Source organism: Drosophila ficusphila, unplaced genomic scaffold (genome assembly GCF_018152265.1).
Source record: "Drosophila ficusphila isolate 14025-0441.05 unplaced genomic scaffold, ASM1815226v1 contig_791, whole genome shotgun sequence".
NCBI lineage: Eukaryota > Metazoa > Arthropoda > Insecta > Diptera > Drosophilidae > Drosophila > Drosophila ficusphila.
Window position 1 is genome coordinate 28,026,613 of NW_025064737.1, and position 16,531 is coordinate 28,043,143.

A 16,531-nucleotide genomic window follows, 5' to 3' on the forward strand; every position below is an offset into this window, starting at 1 on the left:
AACGAGATAAGCTCTGGACATCTTACATTTTTTAGTAAACAAAATACAACATTAGTTTAATAACTTGAATAAAATAAGAGAAAAAATATACATTTTTTAAAAAAATTTAGGAGACCTAATTATTTTTGAAGAATGAAATATTTGTTTTTGTTGTATAACAACGGAACAAATGGGAACGTTGTTCAAATCTTGTTTAAACGTTTGTTTTGGTGTGTGGCTTTAAAGCTTTTCTCATAACAAGCCACTAGTGCTAATCTTTTAAACGAGAGAACAACTTTCGGGCGCAAATTGTTTGCTGGTTGGTTTTTGTTTGTTGGGAGCTGTGTTTGCCGTTTGTTCTGCAAATCGCGATACTTTTCTGCTAAACCTGGGCTTTTGCTTTTGCCTTTCGTGTTTTCGCCTTGGCACTTGGCTGCGTTCTGTGAATGTGGCTAAGACTTGGGGCTCGAGCCGAGTCGAGTTGGCCGCTCTCGGAGCTTTCAGCCTGGCTTCTGGGGCGACTTATCAGTTTCTGATCGCTGTGGGAATTCAGTTAATTGTGGACGCTGTAGCGAAACGGACGCAAAGCGCGGCGCTCGAGAGACTTTCCGAGGTTTTTCCTATATCTCAGCACTACGTGTTTCTGGTCGTGAAAGTATCTTTTCAGTTAGGCAGTACTGCTGCAGTGGCCCCACCCTTCTTGCCTCCATTCCTCAGGCCCCAGAAAAGAGCCGTTGCCAGTCAAAACTACGAGCAACACAGCTGAAAACCTATTTAAGGACCGTTCCAAAAATCCAGGATTTATCAAAGACCTCTTTCGACCAAGTCAGTTAAATAAAGTGTTTTCAGAGTGTGTGTTTCTGTGGGTGTGCAGTGTGTGTTTCTATCGTGTTCGCTTATCCATTAAAAATAATTGAGCCGAAACAAAAACAAAGTATATAAATATATAAAAAAAAAACTTTTGAAAGAGCCATAAACAAATCGCAGTCTACGAAATCCGTTCAAAGCTCGCGCGCCAATATTGCTCCAATTTAAGAAAACGGCTTAGCAACAATTGCATTGAACAGCTAAAACTGAAACAACAACAAACACGTAAATATAGAAAGCTTAACAATCAAATTCAACAACAACGACAACGAGGGATTAAAAGCCAGTAACAACTATAAATGTGGTGGGTGCATTATTGGTAAGCTCGGCGGGTTAGGTAAAAAAAGTAACGGTTAATAATATGCCACACGGGGAGAAAACTATAAAATCATTTTAAATTATTTGATATTTTGAACTGAAAAACTATTTATTAATTTCTATATGCTTTAAAAATCAATTGTTGAAATGTTGTTGAACTAATTATTCATTAAGTTTGAATGTGTTTTAGTTTTTATTTTAAAAATTTCTGACTGTGCAGGAATATAAACACAAAGTGTATATATAGACTGCTTTGCAGCCAAACGGCTAAAATTGGCCAAAACCAAAGCGTTTTTATACGCAAACGCGTTTCTTATGTTTTTAGCATTTTCCTCCCCCTGTTGAAAATTTTTTGCTGGTCGCTTTCCGTTTGTTTTGCAGTTAAGTCGGCTCGTTGCTGCTGGGTTTTAATTTTGTTACAGTTTTTTCTGCATTTTTGTATGTTTCTTGTGGGCTGCCTTGCTCAACGTGCGGACTCAGTTATTGTTTTTGCTTTTGTTTTCGTTTTGGCCACAAAGTGGATTTGTTTTCGTGGACTGTGGACTGTGGAGTGCAGAGGGCGGAGGGCGGGCCAGATCGGGCGATATGTCGGCCAGGCGCTTCAAGGTCACGGATGAAAGTGTATCGGTGTGAGTCAGTCAATCGGCATTCGAGTGCATTAGTGTTTGCTGGATAGTGAATAGTCCGAATGGGTGAATGAAAAGTAATCGTTTCTTTTGTGCGGATCGTATTCCCGATTTTTGATGGACAGGCGTGGACTAAAGCCATTAATTTGTTTTGCAGGCAGATTCATGCCTCTCGTTCCCGCGATCGACAAACGAGACTTTAATGGCCGGCATATCTCATTATTTTTAGACGCCCTGCTTATTTCGAACCGTAATAATTAACGGTTGCTTGTAATTGAGCGTTGATTTACTGACCCACTGTCCAGCTGGCATTCAAATCCGAAATCCGAATTCCGAAAAAAACCTAAATCGCCGTGGAGTGAATTAATATCAGATTTGTCAGATTGAAAGTCCGTTGCCAGCTGAATGCCAAGGAAAAGCTTCAATATCCATCCAAGGGCAGTAATTGTGTGCAAACGGACTGTGAAGGAAAATTTATGGTAGCAATTTAGCAGCATAAATTACGGTCTTATTTTCAGTGGGCTTAGTACTGAAATAATAAGACAAAGCTTATAATCCAATTAGAATTCAATTAATAGGATCATAATTGGGTGCAGAACACGTTCGATCGCCAACCACGTTGGTAGCCTAACTGATTTAAATTAAAGTGCATTAGATAAATGACTTGTTTAACGGCAGCATGCAGTATAGCGTTTAGTTTTGATTAATTTTATGGCCACATTATCTAAACAGTCACTCAATCTTATAATACGGGTAATTGAAATTAAGTTCAGGTTCCAGCAATATCACTTATATTTTCTAATGTTATGTTATTTTAGAAAATGTGAGATGAGTCTTTAAACATATTGCCTACTTAACATAAATTGCAGGCGACTAGTTAATGACTCAATCAACAGCGGACAAGTATTTATGTTTTATTTGCAATAACCGAACGAAGCAATTTCAGCTCGCCATTATCTAAACACTCCTGTCTTTACTCTTAATCTTTGTAGCCGATGTTCGACCCTTAATCAATCAAAGAGTCGTATCGACGAAGTCTATAATCTCGAGACCCCCACATTCTAAGCCGGATTGCAAAAGTGAGCAGCCACTGGAAGCGTTGCCAAACCGTTCAACATTTTTTAAACAAAATAATTATTAAACGTAATTGCACCGCAAAACTGCCTGAAGTAGCAGTTGCCGAGCTCTGGCCAAAACAATTAAGGCTACAAAAAGTTAAATTAACAAATTATATGCTCGCTAAAAAAACAAAACCAGAGGTAAACGCGCTGACAAAACGCCCCGAAGTCTCGCGACCTGCGAAAGATAAACAAACTGGTTGGGATTGCACTATTTAGCCAGTGTTTCAGTCTTGGCCGCAAAAATGCGATGACAAATGGCCGAAGAGCGGACAGTGCAATAAACTCTTAGAAATTCCATGGAAACATAAACACAAACGAGAAAACGCTCCAATTAGAGCTCACTCGAATGTGTTTTGCGACTTTGACAGAGTTTTGGTTTTGCGCTGGCTTTGTGATTGCTTTTTTTATATCCTTGAAGAGGGAAGTTTCACTGGGGTAAACAGGGTTTTTATTCACAATAAACGTACGTTTCCGTTTTCCTTGCAGAAATATTAATTGAATCTGGGGCTAGATTCGACTCGTATTTCATTCTTCTGTCGTTATTTGGCTGTTGATAACATAACGCATACGACGTGTGGCCTCTCCCTTCTTTTGCCTTCGGCTTTGAGGCTGTCCGTCCCTCAACTCCGCTCAACTGAACTCGAATCAACTCGACCACACTTCGATTGTTAATGAATTGCAGTCGTCGTGCGACATTTTCTGAGACTTGGTATGAGAATGCGAATGTTTGACAATTTGTCACAGGGTCCAACACTTGTCTCGTCCCCGTCTGAATCTGAATCTGAGTCCGAATCGGAATCTGAATCAGAATCTGGCTCTGAATCGGAATCTACTTTGTATCGGAGTGAATTGCGGGTGCGGACCACGTTTGTCCATTTGTTACACATTTTATTTCGCCTTTTTGTTTGTTTTGTGTCATTTGAGTGACCATGCATTGTGTGTGTACTTAGTGGCAATTTATTTGCCATTACCTTTTGCCCGCAGTGTTCACTTCTGGTTTTAAATCAAGTTTATTAACCGGAATCTGTCAGTCGGCCATTGTCCACGGTTCCCTCCTCGCCGATCTGCCAGCTCCCTGGCCGCGTTTTCAGGGCGTATCCATAACTATCGATTAGCATTCTAATTTATATACTAACTGCCGGGAGTGCGAGCGCGGCACAAATTTAGTAACGCCAATGGGCATTCACGAGTTCTGAGTGCGAATGCGAGTGTGATTATTCCATTTCGATTTCAAGACCAAGTTGCGGTTGCTGCACTACCAATAAAGGAGTTCAATAATTGCTAGATGGTCTTGAAGAATTAATCTGTGCAGAATAATAATACGACTCAGAACTTATAAGTAATACAATTTATTTTCTAATAAATCCCACCAAATATGATGAAATTAACTCATATAACCCATAAACTTGTTCTTCTTATTTACAAGAAAATACTTACAAGCGTTTGTTCATTTATATTTTCTGCACATAACTCGAAAGAGTATAAATCGCATAATGGTTTTCCTCGCAGATGTTTTGGCCTTAACCCAAGTAGTCGTCGGAGATATACTTGTTCTCAGCAAAAGCTACAACTAGAGCATGTTCCGATTCCAATTCCTTTGACAATTATGGGTGCAGCTTGGTAGTTATAGACTTACAGTAATTTAGAGACGCTTAACTGCGGATAATAAATGTGTGAACAAAACGGAGGACGTCAGACTTTTACTTTCCTATTGACTTTACAAATATCTGAAAAGGCCAAAGAACTTACAGAAAAACCTAATGATGCTCATCAAGAACCCAACAAGACACCAGAAAAGAGAATAAAAGAAATTGAAATGACGTCAGACGGAGCTAAGAAAAGAGCAGAATAGAATAAAATACAATAAATGCCGGCTTCGAATGGGAGGTTCTGGCATTTCCATATGACTTTGGCTAATTAATGACCCCTCGCTTAGCCAAGAACGAAACTTTCGTTTTTAATGAGATGCCTGCTCGCCTGCTTGCCATAAACATATTTGTTTTCCCCGCAGAATTCCTTAGTAATTAAACGCTGTCTGTTAAAAATACAGAAAACAAATCAAGAGAGGGCCATGAGTAATTATATGGCCGGTGAAGAAGGCTTGATAAGAATTAGAACTGGTTTTCGGCTGCGTCTCTTTCTTTCCCTCGGCTTTTGTCTACTAGATGATGGTTTTTATTGCCGCAAAATATGATTTTTTGCCTGGCTCGCTTTATGGATTTGACTTTGGCTGAAGTTTAATTACATGGTCTCCGAGTGGCGGAAATGCCTGAGAACGGTTAATTAAATTATGCCTGGCCAAATCGAACCCATCATTGTGGATATTCAGCCATCGATTGCTGCAATTCCAGCTAAATCTTCCACCGACTTCAATGGCATGCCAATTGCTAACAACAAAAAGCTATCAAAATACCTTGCCATTAATTATAAATATGTTGAAATTGCAACAGTCGACTGAGCATCTGTCTCGGTTTTGGGCTTGGCTCTTGGCTCTCTGCTTCTTTTGTGGCCAGACTCTGCAACTTGTTGGCCGCTTCTTGAAATGCTGGTTGTTAGTGGCTGTTACCAACCTGTTGCCAATACAAGTTCAATGATTCTTCTACACCCAAAAAAAAACAGAAGCGATAGGCCCTTAACTGAAGTTGAACTTTGTAAACCATTTTTATTATAGTTAAAGGGTCGTAATATTATTCAAACATACTTTTTTATTTCGTTTGATCGTCTTGTAGAATGTTACAAGAAATAAATAAAAAATTAAAAACTTTTTTGGGTGTACTTCGTTAACTGCGGAATCCGTCGAGACTCTTAAAATTTGCTGCTAGTGACTCCGACTCTCAACAATTTCTGGTGTGAAATGCACCTTGACATTTGGCGTGGATTTTTCCCATGGCTTATCGGTCGAACGTAATGAATTTGTTTTCTGATCGCAATTTTGTATGAGCTTGCCAAATATTTATAATGGGAGACAGAGGGTAATATATTTGAAGCACTAATTCCACGTCTTGTATTCCCTAATTGCAGCCATTAACCAAATCCCGAGCGACAGTGGCCAAAATGATCGCAGAGCAGCTGCCAAAATGACCAAGTGAATCACTGAGGAGCCTCAGAGAGCGAACCCCATTAAGCACTGAGAACAAAAGAGCAATAAAACGCTTGATTAACAGGTGGACAGGTGGACTAAATCGAAAGCGGAATGGCACACTTTTGCTGGCTCCTCAAACTCGGATTTCTGCTGCTGGTGAGTGTCGCATTAAGGTGCAGATTGCCCGAAGTTGTATTTAATTTACCAACAGGTGCTCATAGAATTCCAGGGAAATCACGGAGCTTTTGGCCAAAGACAAGCTTAAGTTCAAGGTTTTTGTTTGGCCATTTAAGCCTCCAAACTAAACTAGTTTACAATCTATTTTAAGCACTTCTAAAAGCAATTGAGTTTCCGTTTTGGTTGGAATGTAGTTGTTTAATACTTTGGGCCGCACAATACCTATTCAAACCGAATCAAAGCCTTTCTAGAGCAATATATACATTTTTCTTTCGCAACGGCTGAAAGAAATCAATCAGCGTTCCCTGATCTTCAACCTGGAAAGTTTATGTTTCTTCCATACGGTTTTGAGTTTACAGTCGAACAAAATAGATTTTAATGGCACCGCTCTAGCCGCAATAAAACTTTAAAGCACAATTGAGACTTCATCTTTATGGGCACCATTTCCCAGGCACAAAAATGCAGTTGCCAAATGCATTCACAGGCGGGGTGCTCCATCAACTTGGCCAATGCGTTTTGAAAAATGGTTTAATGGCGCGATCGCACTCCATTTGTTTGCCGACTTCGGCTTTATTGGCCCAAATCATCCATAATTGTGCTGGCTGGCTGGCGAATGCATTTGGAATTAATTTTGCCACACACTCGTGTTTGTGTCTGGCCGGCACTTTATTGACTGCTCATTAGACAGACCGAGTTGATTGTGAGTAATGTGGAGTGCAGTAAGGCAAACTGAAGCCGAGTAAACTAAATAATTGCACGCGATTTAACTTCTGCTGGTTAGCTGCTATACTTAGAAAAACAAACCGCAATTAAACACTGAAGAAATATTAAACAATTTGTATTCCTACGAAATCAAGTTTTATGTATTCTTTAAATACAATTTGTTCTAAGCAAAAACTTTGAATGATATAATATTTTATTATTGATTTTGTATTAATTAGAAACGCTTTTCTGTATCTTTAATTTTTGAAGAGTGTTTATGTGCAACTGACTTTTGGGCTGCCTCTGTTTTTGGCTCTGACTTTTGCTCTGCTCTTGGCTGAAACTCTGACTCTGTCTTTTGGCCATTCAATGGCGATGACGACGGCAATTTGCAAATTATTCGCAGGGGCAGGGAGTGGTTGGCGGGGAGCTCCGCCAGTGGTGCAACTACATTCTAAACTCGGATATTCTCTCGATTATGAGCCATTATTAACCCACCGATGCACATCCGAGGCTTTGCTTTTCGTCAAGTAAACGGTCTAGTTTATGGATTTAGGCAACACCCAAATGTTCTGGGGCCAGCATGGGTTAATTCCCACACGAATCTGCATTCGGCTTATGTCTCTGCCGTGTAATTAATAAATGTGTGCTATTGTGCCGCAGCCCAAGTTGATAGCTGCAATTTGGAGCGACTTGAAAGCGAATTCGAGTCCGATTCTGATTTCGAGCCTGCCCCAAAGTTGTGGCATTGAGCACGGCCCTAATGTGGGCTGCACTTGGCTGGAAGATCGATAGCTCGATAAGTACACTTCTGAAAATGAAGTTGTGGCAGCAATAGAAATTAAATAAGTAATTGCACCGATGTTATTTTAATAGGGAAGGAAAAATCAAACTATGAACTAAGGCTTTCCGAACCTAAATAACTTTTTTTATATGATTTTTCTCCAAGTGTAAAAAGCACCGCTGGCGTTGGCTTGTAATATTGTGCACACAATGTGTTCCACAGCTGACGACAGCGGGTGGTGGCCAGCGAATGTCCGACGTCTGCTACCAGAGATTAGACTTTGGCCGAACAGTTTAGGCTGGGTTTATGGGGAAAATGGACCGCTGACACATTCACTTGGCCACCGACTGTTTCGGCGGTTGCATTAGGTTGCATTGCGGTGGCTGCTCCCTGGCAACCGCCCACTTCTAGCACAAAAAGCCCGCGGACACCACTCGAAATGTGCAGAAATGTGCAGAAATGCCAGAAAGGGGGGTTACATGACTTTTTCCGCATTCGATACCGCGGTTCGTGGCCTGAGTCACTGGCCCCTCTCCATCGCCAAATCCTGTTTACGGAGGCCCCATATCAATCATCGTACTTCCGAAATTTGCATAACGCAAACATGAATTCAATCTGTCAACTCGTGGCGTTTGTTTAGTGTCAAGCGTAAAAACTGAAATCACGATGATTGTGGCTAATTAAAGCATCGGCATCGGGTATCGAGTATCGAGCACTGAGTATCGAGTGGCAGCATCAGCGGCACTTGAAAGCCAATCGAGTGGGCCAGGCGATCTTAATGAAAAGAGAGCTCATTAAGGCGTGATTATTGCTTAATTGTTCGCTGTCTATTCACGCGCACACAAGGCGGATACGTGATATTCTGAAAGTTACCTTTTTTGACACTTCCGCTAAGTTGACAGCCGTGAAAATTGTCGCCAATCGCCAATAGCCAATCGCCAATAGCCACAATCGAATGATAAATCGTCGCGTACACCCCGCAAAGTGCAAAAGAATGTCGGAGCAGGATTAGCCAATTCCAAACGCAGGTAGCCGCTGTCGCCTGATAAATCAATCAAGATTAATTGTTGCTTATCATTTGGGCTGGTTGAAGGAACCCATTACCCGATTCATTCATTAAACTGGAGCACGTCACTGGCCAGGGGTTTTAAATAACCCCACAATGGAAAGGAATGCTCATTGTCTAATCGGACTCGTTATTTTTAGAACGTTTCGCTTTGTCTTAGGCCGAAACCAAATAGTCCAACGGCCCTTCTGTAATTGTCACTCGAATGGCTCGCTGGGCCGCTGATTTGGTGTCAATGCTAACTGTCGCTTTTCCATTCAACGCCTGCGGTCGCCGGTTACTTCTGCAATTTTAGACATAAAAGGCAAGGCGACCCGTTGTTGGATGACTAACCGATCTAGTGATATAGTATAGTAACTGGTTGGTCAGCCACTCCGCTGGGTTGGTAACTTTAGCACATGTGCGAAGGTGTTCGCTCAAATCTGCTCTAGAAAATGCTCGGCGACAGGCGCCCACTGCACTGCCGGATGTTGTTATTGTTCTTGCTCAGGGGGATATAAACACACATTAAATAGATAAAAAAAAAAAAAACAGACTAAAAAAAAACCAACGTGTAGAAACAGCTTGAATAATTATGCTATTATGTTCGCCGCAGCGATCGGTTTCCATTAATATTTGATTCAATTTTCGCCATTTTTCATTGTTTTCAATTTGCGCCTTTCCAATTCGCGTCAATGGATCAAGAGTGTTGGCTAGTAAATTATCTGCCTGGTTGCAATTAGCAATGCTAATGCTAGTGCCGACCGATAAATATCCATAAATATGTTTTATTGGCTCCATTTGATCGGCGGGGCATTTGGCAGGGCAAGTTCGTGCCCTAAGTCTTTTGTTTCTGCGGTGGGTGTGTGGCGCTGATAACTATTTATGACCGATCTCTGGCCATGAATTTGCACTGGGGTGCTATGGACAGTGATATGGACCTAGATTACAAGCTAATAAAACAGTTTAATGGTCGGTTAAATTTGAATTGTTTTGCATTGAAAGGCAATATCCGAAGTGGTGTCCGTTACATAAAATAAATCAAAGTGGCATTATGATATTGCATTTGTAATGACATGCTTGTATCTGGAAAACATTAACCTCAAATTGAGATATATTTTATAAAATTTTCAATTTTCGGATGGTCGCAAGTAACAATATCTGAACTTCTAGAACCAATATTTTTTCAAGTTTTTATATACAAAAATTCTGAAACATTTTCTGTTCTCATAAATTATAAAAGAATGACTGACTAAAGCTCACTCACCGGAATGTGAACATTAGTCACCGAGAAGGACATTCCCAAAATGCAATTTGATACCTACAAAACTTGTCCTTAAGCAGGAAAGTGGCTTCCTGAAAGCAAAACAGGTTGATGGGCCGCGAGATGAGTCGTTGAAAGGCATGCAAAACGGTCGGAACATACATAAATATCCGACTGACGCGGAGTGACAGATTGACCGGCAGCGTTTAAGTAATGTTTCCATTTTCCACTCGAGCGGAGCGGGTTCCACTTGTCCGTTGGGCAATCCATAATCCACGGCTCAAACTGTTTGTTCGATCGGTGTTTTCGCTACCTTACGCCACCCACTTGATCACTTGCAGCGCGGTTAATTATGCCGCATTCGCCACTCGACTAGGGAGCAACATGCACCACTTCAAACGGAGCACCGCAGCATTCCTGCGATGTCTTAATAGACTCGCCGCATTACTATTCAAATGCCATCGAGTCGAGGTCCAGATCGAAGTCGGCCGTTGCATGACATATGCATATTTGCCCGCGACATGAAGACATATCTCGGCCCAAGTGGATCGTCGAATGTCGATCGATCCGAATGATATTTTAATTACGCAAATTTATAAATAGATCGCTGAGATAAGCTCTAAATGCGATCACCCCGATTGCATGTGCTTACAGTCAGAGAAAAACTTCACTGAATCATACCATTCTGCTGTGTATGTTGTTTTGTATTTCCCAGTGCTGATGCTCTCATCTCCGAGGCGGTGCAATAAATCTGACTCAAGGGAAATGTCGAGCATAACTAACACTCCTTCTTCTCTGGCATTTCAGATGTTGGCGGGCTGTCGCACCCGCCCCGCCCCCTTCCCGAGCCGCCCACAGAGTGAGCTCATAGCGGGCAACGAGTTCCTCAAGCTGTTCCTCGACCACGACGACCAGCAGAGGAGCCTCCACAGCGGCGAGCAGGACTTCGAGGGCAGAGCGGGGTCCCCGTCCCCGTCCACGTCCCCCGATCCCCGCCAGCGAGCAGCGGCAGGGAGAAGCCTGGACCTCGGGAGGAACCGCTTCAGGAACTCCCTCAGTTCCGGGAACAGCCAGGATGAGCAGCCATCCGACTCGAAGCAGGTGGCCAAACTGGTGACCTCGGGCAGCAAGATAGTCTTCCTGGAGGATGCCCCCAGTGCAGGAAAGAGGAAGCCCGGCAGCGACGAGGTCAAGGTGGTGGCCGTGAGTGTCAGTTCCTCCAGCAAGCGAGGTCCTCCGCGGATCAGTTCCACGGGTTCCACGGGAGGCGGTTCGGATTTCGTGAACCGTTCCCACAAAAGTGAGCTTTCCATCGAGGAAACGGAGCCCAGATTGGGGGGAGGGGATTCCATGGACGCCGAGGGGGATTCCCTGAACAGTGCCTCCAACATCCAGAGCGTCCTGGCTGCTCCCTCATTGGCCGCCTCCTCCTCCCGTTCCTTCCTGAAAAACCAAAGCGAGGTCGCCGAAGAGGATGGAGTGGGAACTGCAGCTGGAGCAGGCCTGCCCTTCCAAACGGTGATCTACCACGACTCCAAGCAGGGCAGGGGACCCCAGTCGAGGTCCATATCCTACAGCTCCATTTCGCAGAACGTGGACGACCTGCAGGCCTGGCAGCAGTCGAGGAGCGGCATCCTGGCGGAGGCCCAGAGGAACGTGAGCGAGAGCCTGAAGCACGGCCACTCCTCGGAGCCAGCCAAGTTCTACTCAGTGCCCTCCAAGATGTACAGCGTTCCCAGCAAGTTCTACTCGGAGCCTGCGAAGGTCTACTCGGAGCCAGCCAAGATGTACGGCCAGCCGGAGAAGGTCTACTCGGAGCCCTCGAAGGTCTACGGGCAGCCCTCGAAGTTCTACTCGGAGCCCGCCAAGGTCTACTCGCAGCCTTCGAAGGTTTACGGGGAGCCGGCCAAGACCTACTGGCCGCAGACCCTGACCACCACGGCAGCTCCACCGCCGGGAAGCACCAGTGCTCCTGCCGCCACCACCAGCAGCACCACCGAGAAGCCGCTGGCTCCCACCACCTTCACCCCGCTGAGATCGAGACCGCGACCTGCGATCGTCTCTCGCATCGCCTTTGGCGAGGCCCAGAGCACGAGCACCACCACAGCAGCACCACCGAGTGGCACGGCGGCAACGTCGAGCAGCACGGCTGCACCACTGGCCAGCAGGGCCACCACAGTGAAGCCTCCCGGCAGCAGCACCAGGCCGACCACTTGGCAGCACCACTACCACGGCTACAACCACCAGCAACAGCAGCAGCAACAGCAGCAACATCAGCAGCAACAACCAGCTCATCCAACGCGCAGAGTACTCTTTAATTTGGATAAATTGCCCTATGATTTATTGAATGCACCGCAGCCGTATCCACTGGAGCCAATTTTATCGAAGCACTCAAGTCCGAGCCACTACCACCAGCAACATCAGCAGCAGCAACACGAACCGCAGCAGCAGCAACAACATCAAAGTCCGTGCTGGGAGCAACAACGTCAGCATTCATCACCGCCGCATCAACATTCTAATCAAAATGCCAAAGGATTGCCCAACAGAGGTGAGTCCGAGTTGCAGTTCGGATCCGAATCTGGTTAAACAAATTACACTGTGCAGCAGGGCGAGTGTTGCAATTGCATAAATTAAGCAGATCAGTTCGCGAACCTCTCAAGTTTAATCGCATATCATTTATTGCGACCTGTTATGATGGAAGACAATGTTTCAATTCAGCAAAGGTGACTTAGTAATTGCGGCTCTTGTATCGATCAGTTTTGTGAGGCCATCAAACTTAATCATATATCATTTCCTCCCACAGAGAGGAAGGTTCTTGAAGACTCAATTTATTTTTCACACTCTTCTTCGTAGCTGTTGCACAGTGTAGTTATGACAGACAGCGACAACGCACGGGTCCAACCACTTGAACCCCGACCAACTAATCTTGAACTTATCAAACATCATCTCTCGTTGCATCTCCCCTGCAGATCTAGTCAAGTGTGTTTCCAAATTCGCACACCAACATGGAGCGGCGGCATCGGCGGCGGACCCATCAGCGCCGTCATCTTCGGGGTCAGGCGGTGGCTACTCGTACAGCTCCAGCTCGAGCTCCACCAGCTCCTCGTCCTCCTCCTCATCCTCCTCCGCAGGTTCGTCTGTGCCGAAGCAGCCACATCTGCACCAGCAGCAGCATCAGCAAGCCCAAAAGCAGCACTTCACCACCGAGCGCCCCGAGCTCTATACTCCGACCTCAGAGCAGAATTACGAAATTGAGGAGTCCGTTAGTGTTATGACGAACGGACGGGCCCACGGACCGCAGGGCGGTGCAGGTGGTGCCAGTGGGGCGGGGAGTGCAGTGGGGCAGGCCACAACACCAGCCAGTCCAGCTCAAGCACAAGCACAAGCGCAGGCGAGCACCACCGCCAGCGGTCGTGGCATCAACAGAGGACGTGGCTCGGTGGTGTACAATGCAAATGCCAACGATTACTCGGACGACGAGGGGGAAGCGGGGGAGGCGGGGGATGGGGGGTCGGAGGGGCCAGAGTCCCCCGACGACGAAGACAAAGTCGCCTACGTGGTCGAGGGACGCAACTACCGAAAGTACCGGGTCGAGGAGAAGACCGACGACGGCTTCATCGTCGGCGAGTACGGAGTGGTGGACCACAACGATGGGAACCTCTGGGGAGTGCGTTACACCGCCGACTCCACCATCAACCGCAGTCTGATTCAGAAGGCGTTGCTCACGTTTCTCAAGCTCAAGTAGGGGCCAACTGGCCGGCCCCACTCGGAAAAACACTCGAGATGAAGTTGGGAAGCCCGCCAGTGCGCAGGAAAATCATTGGAAAACACAGGGAAACAGAATCAGATTGTAGGCATGTCGATATTACAGATAGAAGAGATTTGGGGAATTGTGAGAAAATAAATTAGAAGATTGAACCCTAAGCTGAAGCTTATACATCAGTTTGGTTAACCTAATCTTTTAGAAAATAACAAAATAAATTTACAAGCTTGATATAAATCATTATAGTAAATCATTGGTCTTTAGTACGAGAAGATCTTGTGATTTCCAACTCAAAGACTTAAAGCAGTTAGAATCTGTTTAAGCATGAACCCAACTGAAATTAGTATTTGCATTAACGAAAATCTGTAAAAGTTAAGAAGCAGACATTTTTTACAGAAAATAGCAAAATATTTGTTAAAAGTAATATAAAAAGCTCCATGATAATATTATCAATCCATATACTTTATAAGGCAGGAGATGAGGTCGAAATCCTGAAGAATACTCAAGAAGGCATCGTTGTTCTTAAGTTCAGATCGATGGTTTTTCCGAGTGTCCAAAGCATCCCGCACTTCCTCACCGAAGAGACAGCTGCAAAGGCATTCACATGTGATCCAAGTCGTATTTTAGTTAGCCTAGATAACCTAAGCCTAAACCTAGATAGACGAACCTAATAGAGGTAGCCCTAGCTTACAGCCACTAGTTGCGTTCCCACGAGATCAGTGTGTGTTAGTCAGTAAACGAATTTTGTTTAATGTTTAGTTAATGTTTTAATTAATTTATTGTAGTTGTTGGTATTGTAATTGTAACTGTAGCCGTAACTCTAACCTGAGCCTAATTTATTCCGAAGACCGACCGACCAGCACACTCGAAATTCCGCAGAACTAGCAACTTGCCATAAAATCCGAGCACCTACCAGCATTAAGAACACGCGAAACTATCCTAATTAGAGCACTAAGTGACTTGCGAAGTGAAATAAACTAAATTACACCGAGAGTAGATCGCAGTTGTGCCTCAATCATTAATCTCGCAGCGGGCGGGGGCGGATGTGATTGGGAACAGGTTGTCCTGGGGCTCTGCTCCTCCGATCCGCAGAGTAAATAGCCACTTAAAATTGATTAAAAACATGCAGCCCGCGGCGCGACGGAGGGAGTCGTTTTCCTGGACAATATCATTAAAATTTAATTGATATGAACAAGTGACAAAGCAGCAGCAGGACAGCTGACGCCAAGGAATCGCAGTTCAGATTGCACTGCCATTCACACTGGAAATAAATACTGGCTTAAGCGGATTATCGAGATGGATAATGTTGAACAATTCTACGCACCTTGAATCATCGATATTTTATTGCCCTTTAATAAAGCTAATTTTAAACACCGCTTAACAAAAATGAAAGTGTTTATTTTCTTAAGAACCCCTTCTTTTTTGCAGTACAGGGATCAGTAAGATAAGCAGTGACAAGAGCTCCTCTGTGTTGGGATAATGATAATGCCCTGGCATCTCGAGCCCGCTCGACTATCACTCTTCCGAGTGAAACGCGGAAGCTGCGAGATCGAGAAGAACTGGAATCGCGGATCCGAGATCGGGGACAAGGAACCTGTGACAAAGTCAAGGCGGCCGTTTAGGGCCTTTATAGAGCCACATTTGGCCAATTAAGAGCATCGTTTCCATAAACGTCCAGCGGTTGTTTACTGATCTGCCCCAAACCAAAAGAGCGCCATAAAAGCGGCACTCAACGGGAAGCCGAGTGGAGCTGCGATCCGATGCGAAGGTCGCTGAACGACCTTGCTTGCGGTCGCCTTCTTTCCACCTGGAATGCCTCCTCAAACGAGGCAGCTTCTTCGGCGTCTGCGTGCCGTCATTTGGCCGGTTTTATTGGCCCTCGGGGACTGGCTTTCCGACTGGAGAGTGGCCGGCAAAATTTCCACTAATGATTGCATGCGCCAGTGCCAGGTTGCAGTTGCAGTTTCGGATTCAGACTCAGTTTCGGATTCTGTTTCAGGCCAAGTCCAAGTCCCCCACCTGGATGCGCAGCTATTTTTAGATATGTAAGACAATCGGAGTTCGGGCTTTGGTATGCGGTCTTATCGCAAACCGGCAATCAGCCAAGTTCGAGTCCCCTGACTGCGATTCTGACCCGGCTGCATCGGCGACGCGATCTGCGTGAAGAAATACAGCACATGACCATAAAGATCTCCTGACCGATCCGAGCATCCGGCACCGGGGCTTAGAATACACTATTAAATCAGTTAACTATATTCTAATACATAAATACAAATGGAGAGCTTATAACTTAAAGTTATACAGGTAAATTAGTATATTCAATGTGAAGAAACATCCAGGGAAATGTATTTTTAGTTTCCTATTTTTAGTTTTAAAGCTTTAAGCAATTACAATACCCCTACCCAAGGGTAAGGAAAAAGAGAATGTGCCTGGCCAGTTGCAGATTTAATGCGAAATGCCAGAGAGGCAGAGACAAAAGTGCTGGGGATGGGGATGGGGATGGGGATTGGGATCGGATCGGATGGGATGGGTCTTGCAGCTATGGACGGGGACCCAGCCGTGCCCTTTCTGCGGTCAGCTGCCTGATGGACATCTTCCAAGGGGAGGACCAGATTGTCGAGGTGAAGAATGCGGTGGGGCAGGAACTGGTTATACCGTTGCGGACCGCTCCGCTTAAGTGCGGCAATTACGGGGCACAACAGTTCTCTTCGCCTTTGCCCGAGTGAAAGAACTTAACTGAAATAAAGCGTGATGAATGCCAAGCAAACACGCTGCCGCTCCATGGATGCACTGAAAAAGCTAG

The 16,531-nt window shown here is 44.8% G+C and overlaps 1 protein-coding gene across 2 annotated transcripts; it reads left to right on the top strand.

Moving 5' to 3' along the window:
- The first annotated feature begins 558 nt into the window (after positions 1-558).
- On the top strand, positions 559-14,721 carry LOC108086872 (RNA polymerase II degradation factor 1). Of its 2 annotated transcripts, none has more exons than XM_017183934.2 (4): positions 559-1,165; positions 5,933-6,149; positions 10,773-12,513; positions 12,935-14,721. In XM_017183934.2, the coding sequence occupies exons 2-4, from the start codon at positions 6,105-6,107 to the stop codon at positions 13,708-13,710; spliced, it is 2,562 nt and encodes an 853-aa protein (XP_017039423.1). In that variant the 5' UTR covers positions 559-1,165; positions 5,933-6,104; the 3' UTR covers positions 13,711-14,721. The 2 variants fall into 2 exon arrangements, with proteins under 2 accessions (XP_017039423.1, XP_017039424.1); XM_017183935.2 differs by having other exon boundaries at positions 559-1,150.
- Positions 14,722-16,531: the final 1,810 nt, after the last annotated feature.

Excerpts from the sequence above, each read along its gene's own strand:
- LOC108086872 (XM_017183934.2), top strand. The coding sequence starts at position 6,105 with ATGGCACACTTTTGCTGGCTCCTCAAACTCGGATTTCTGCTGCTG. Across the intron at positions 6,150-10,772 it reads AACTCGGATTTCTGCTGCTG|ATGTTGGCGGGCTGTCGCAC; the intron begins GTGAGTGTCGCA and ends CTGGCATTTCAG. Across the intron at positions 12,514-12,934 it reads CAAAGGATTGCCCAACAGAG|ATCTAGTCAAGTGTGTTTCC; the intron begins GTGAGTCCGAGT and ends TCTCCCCTGCAG.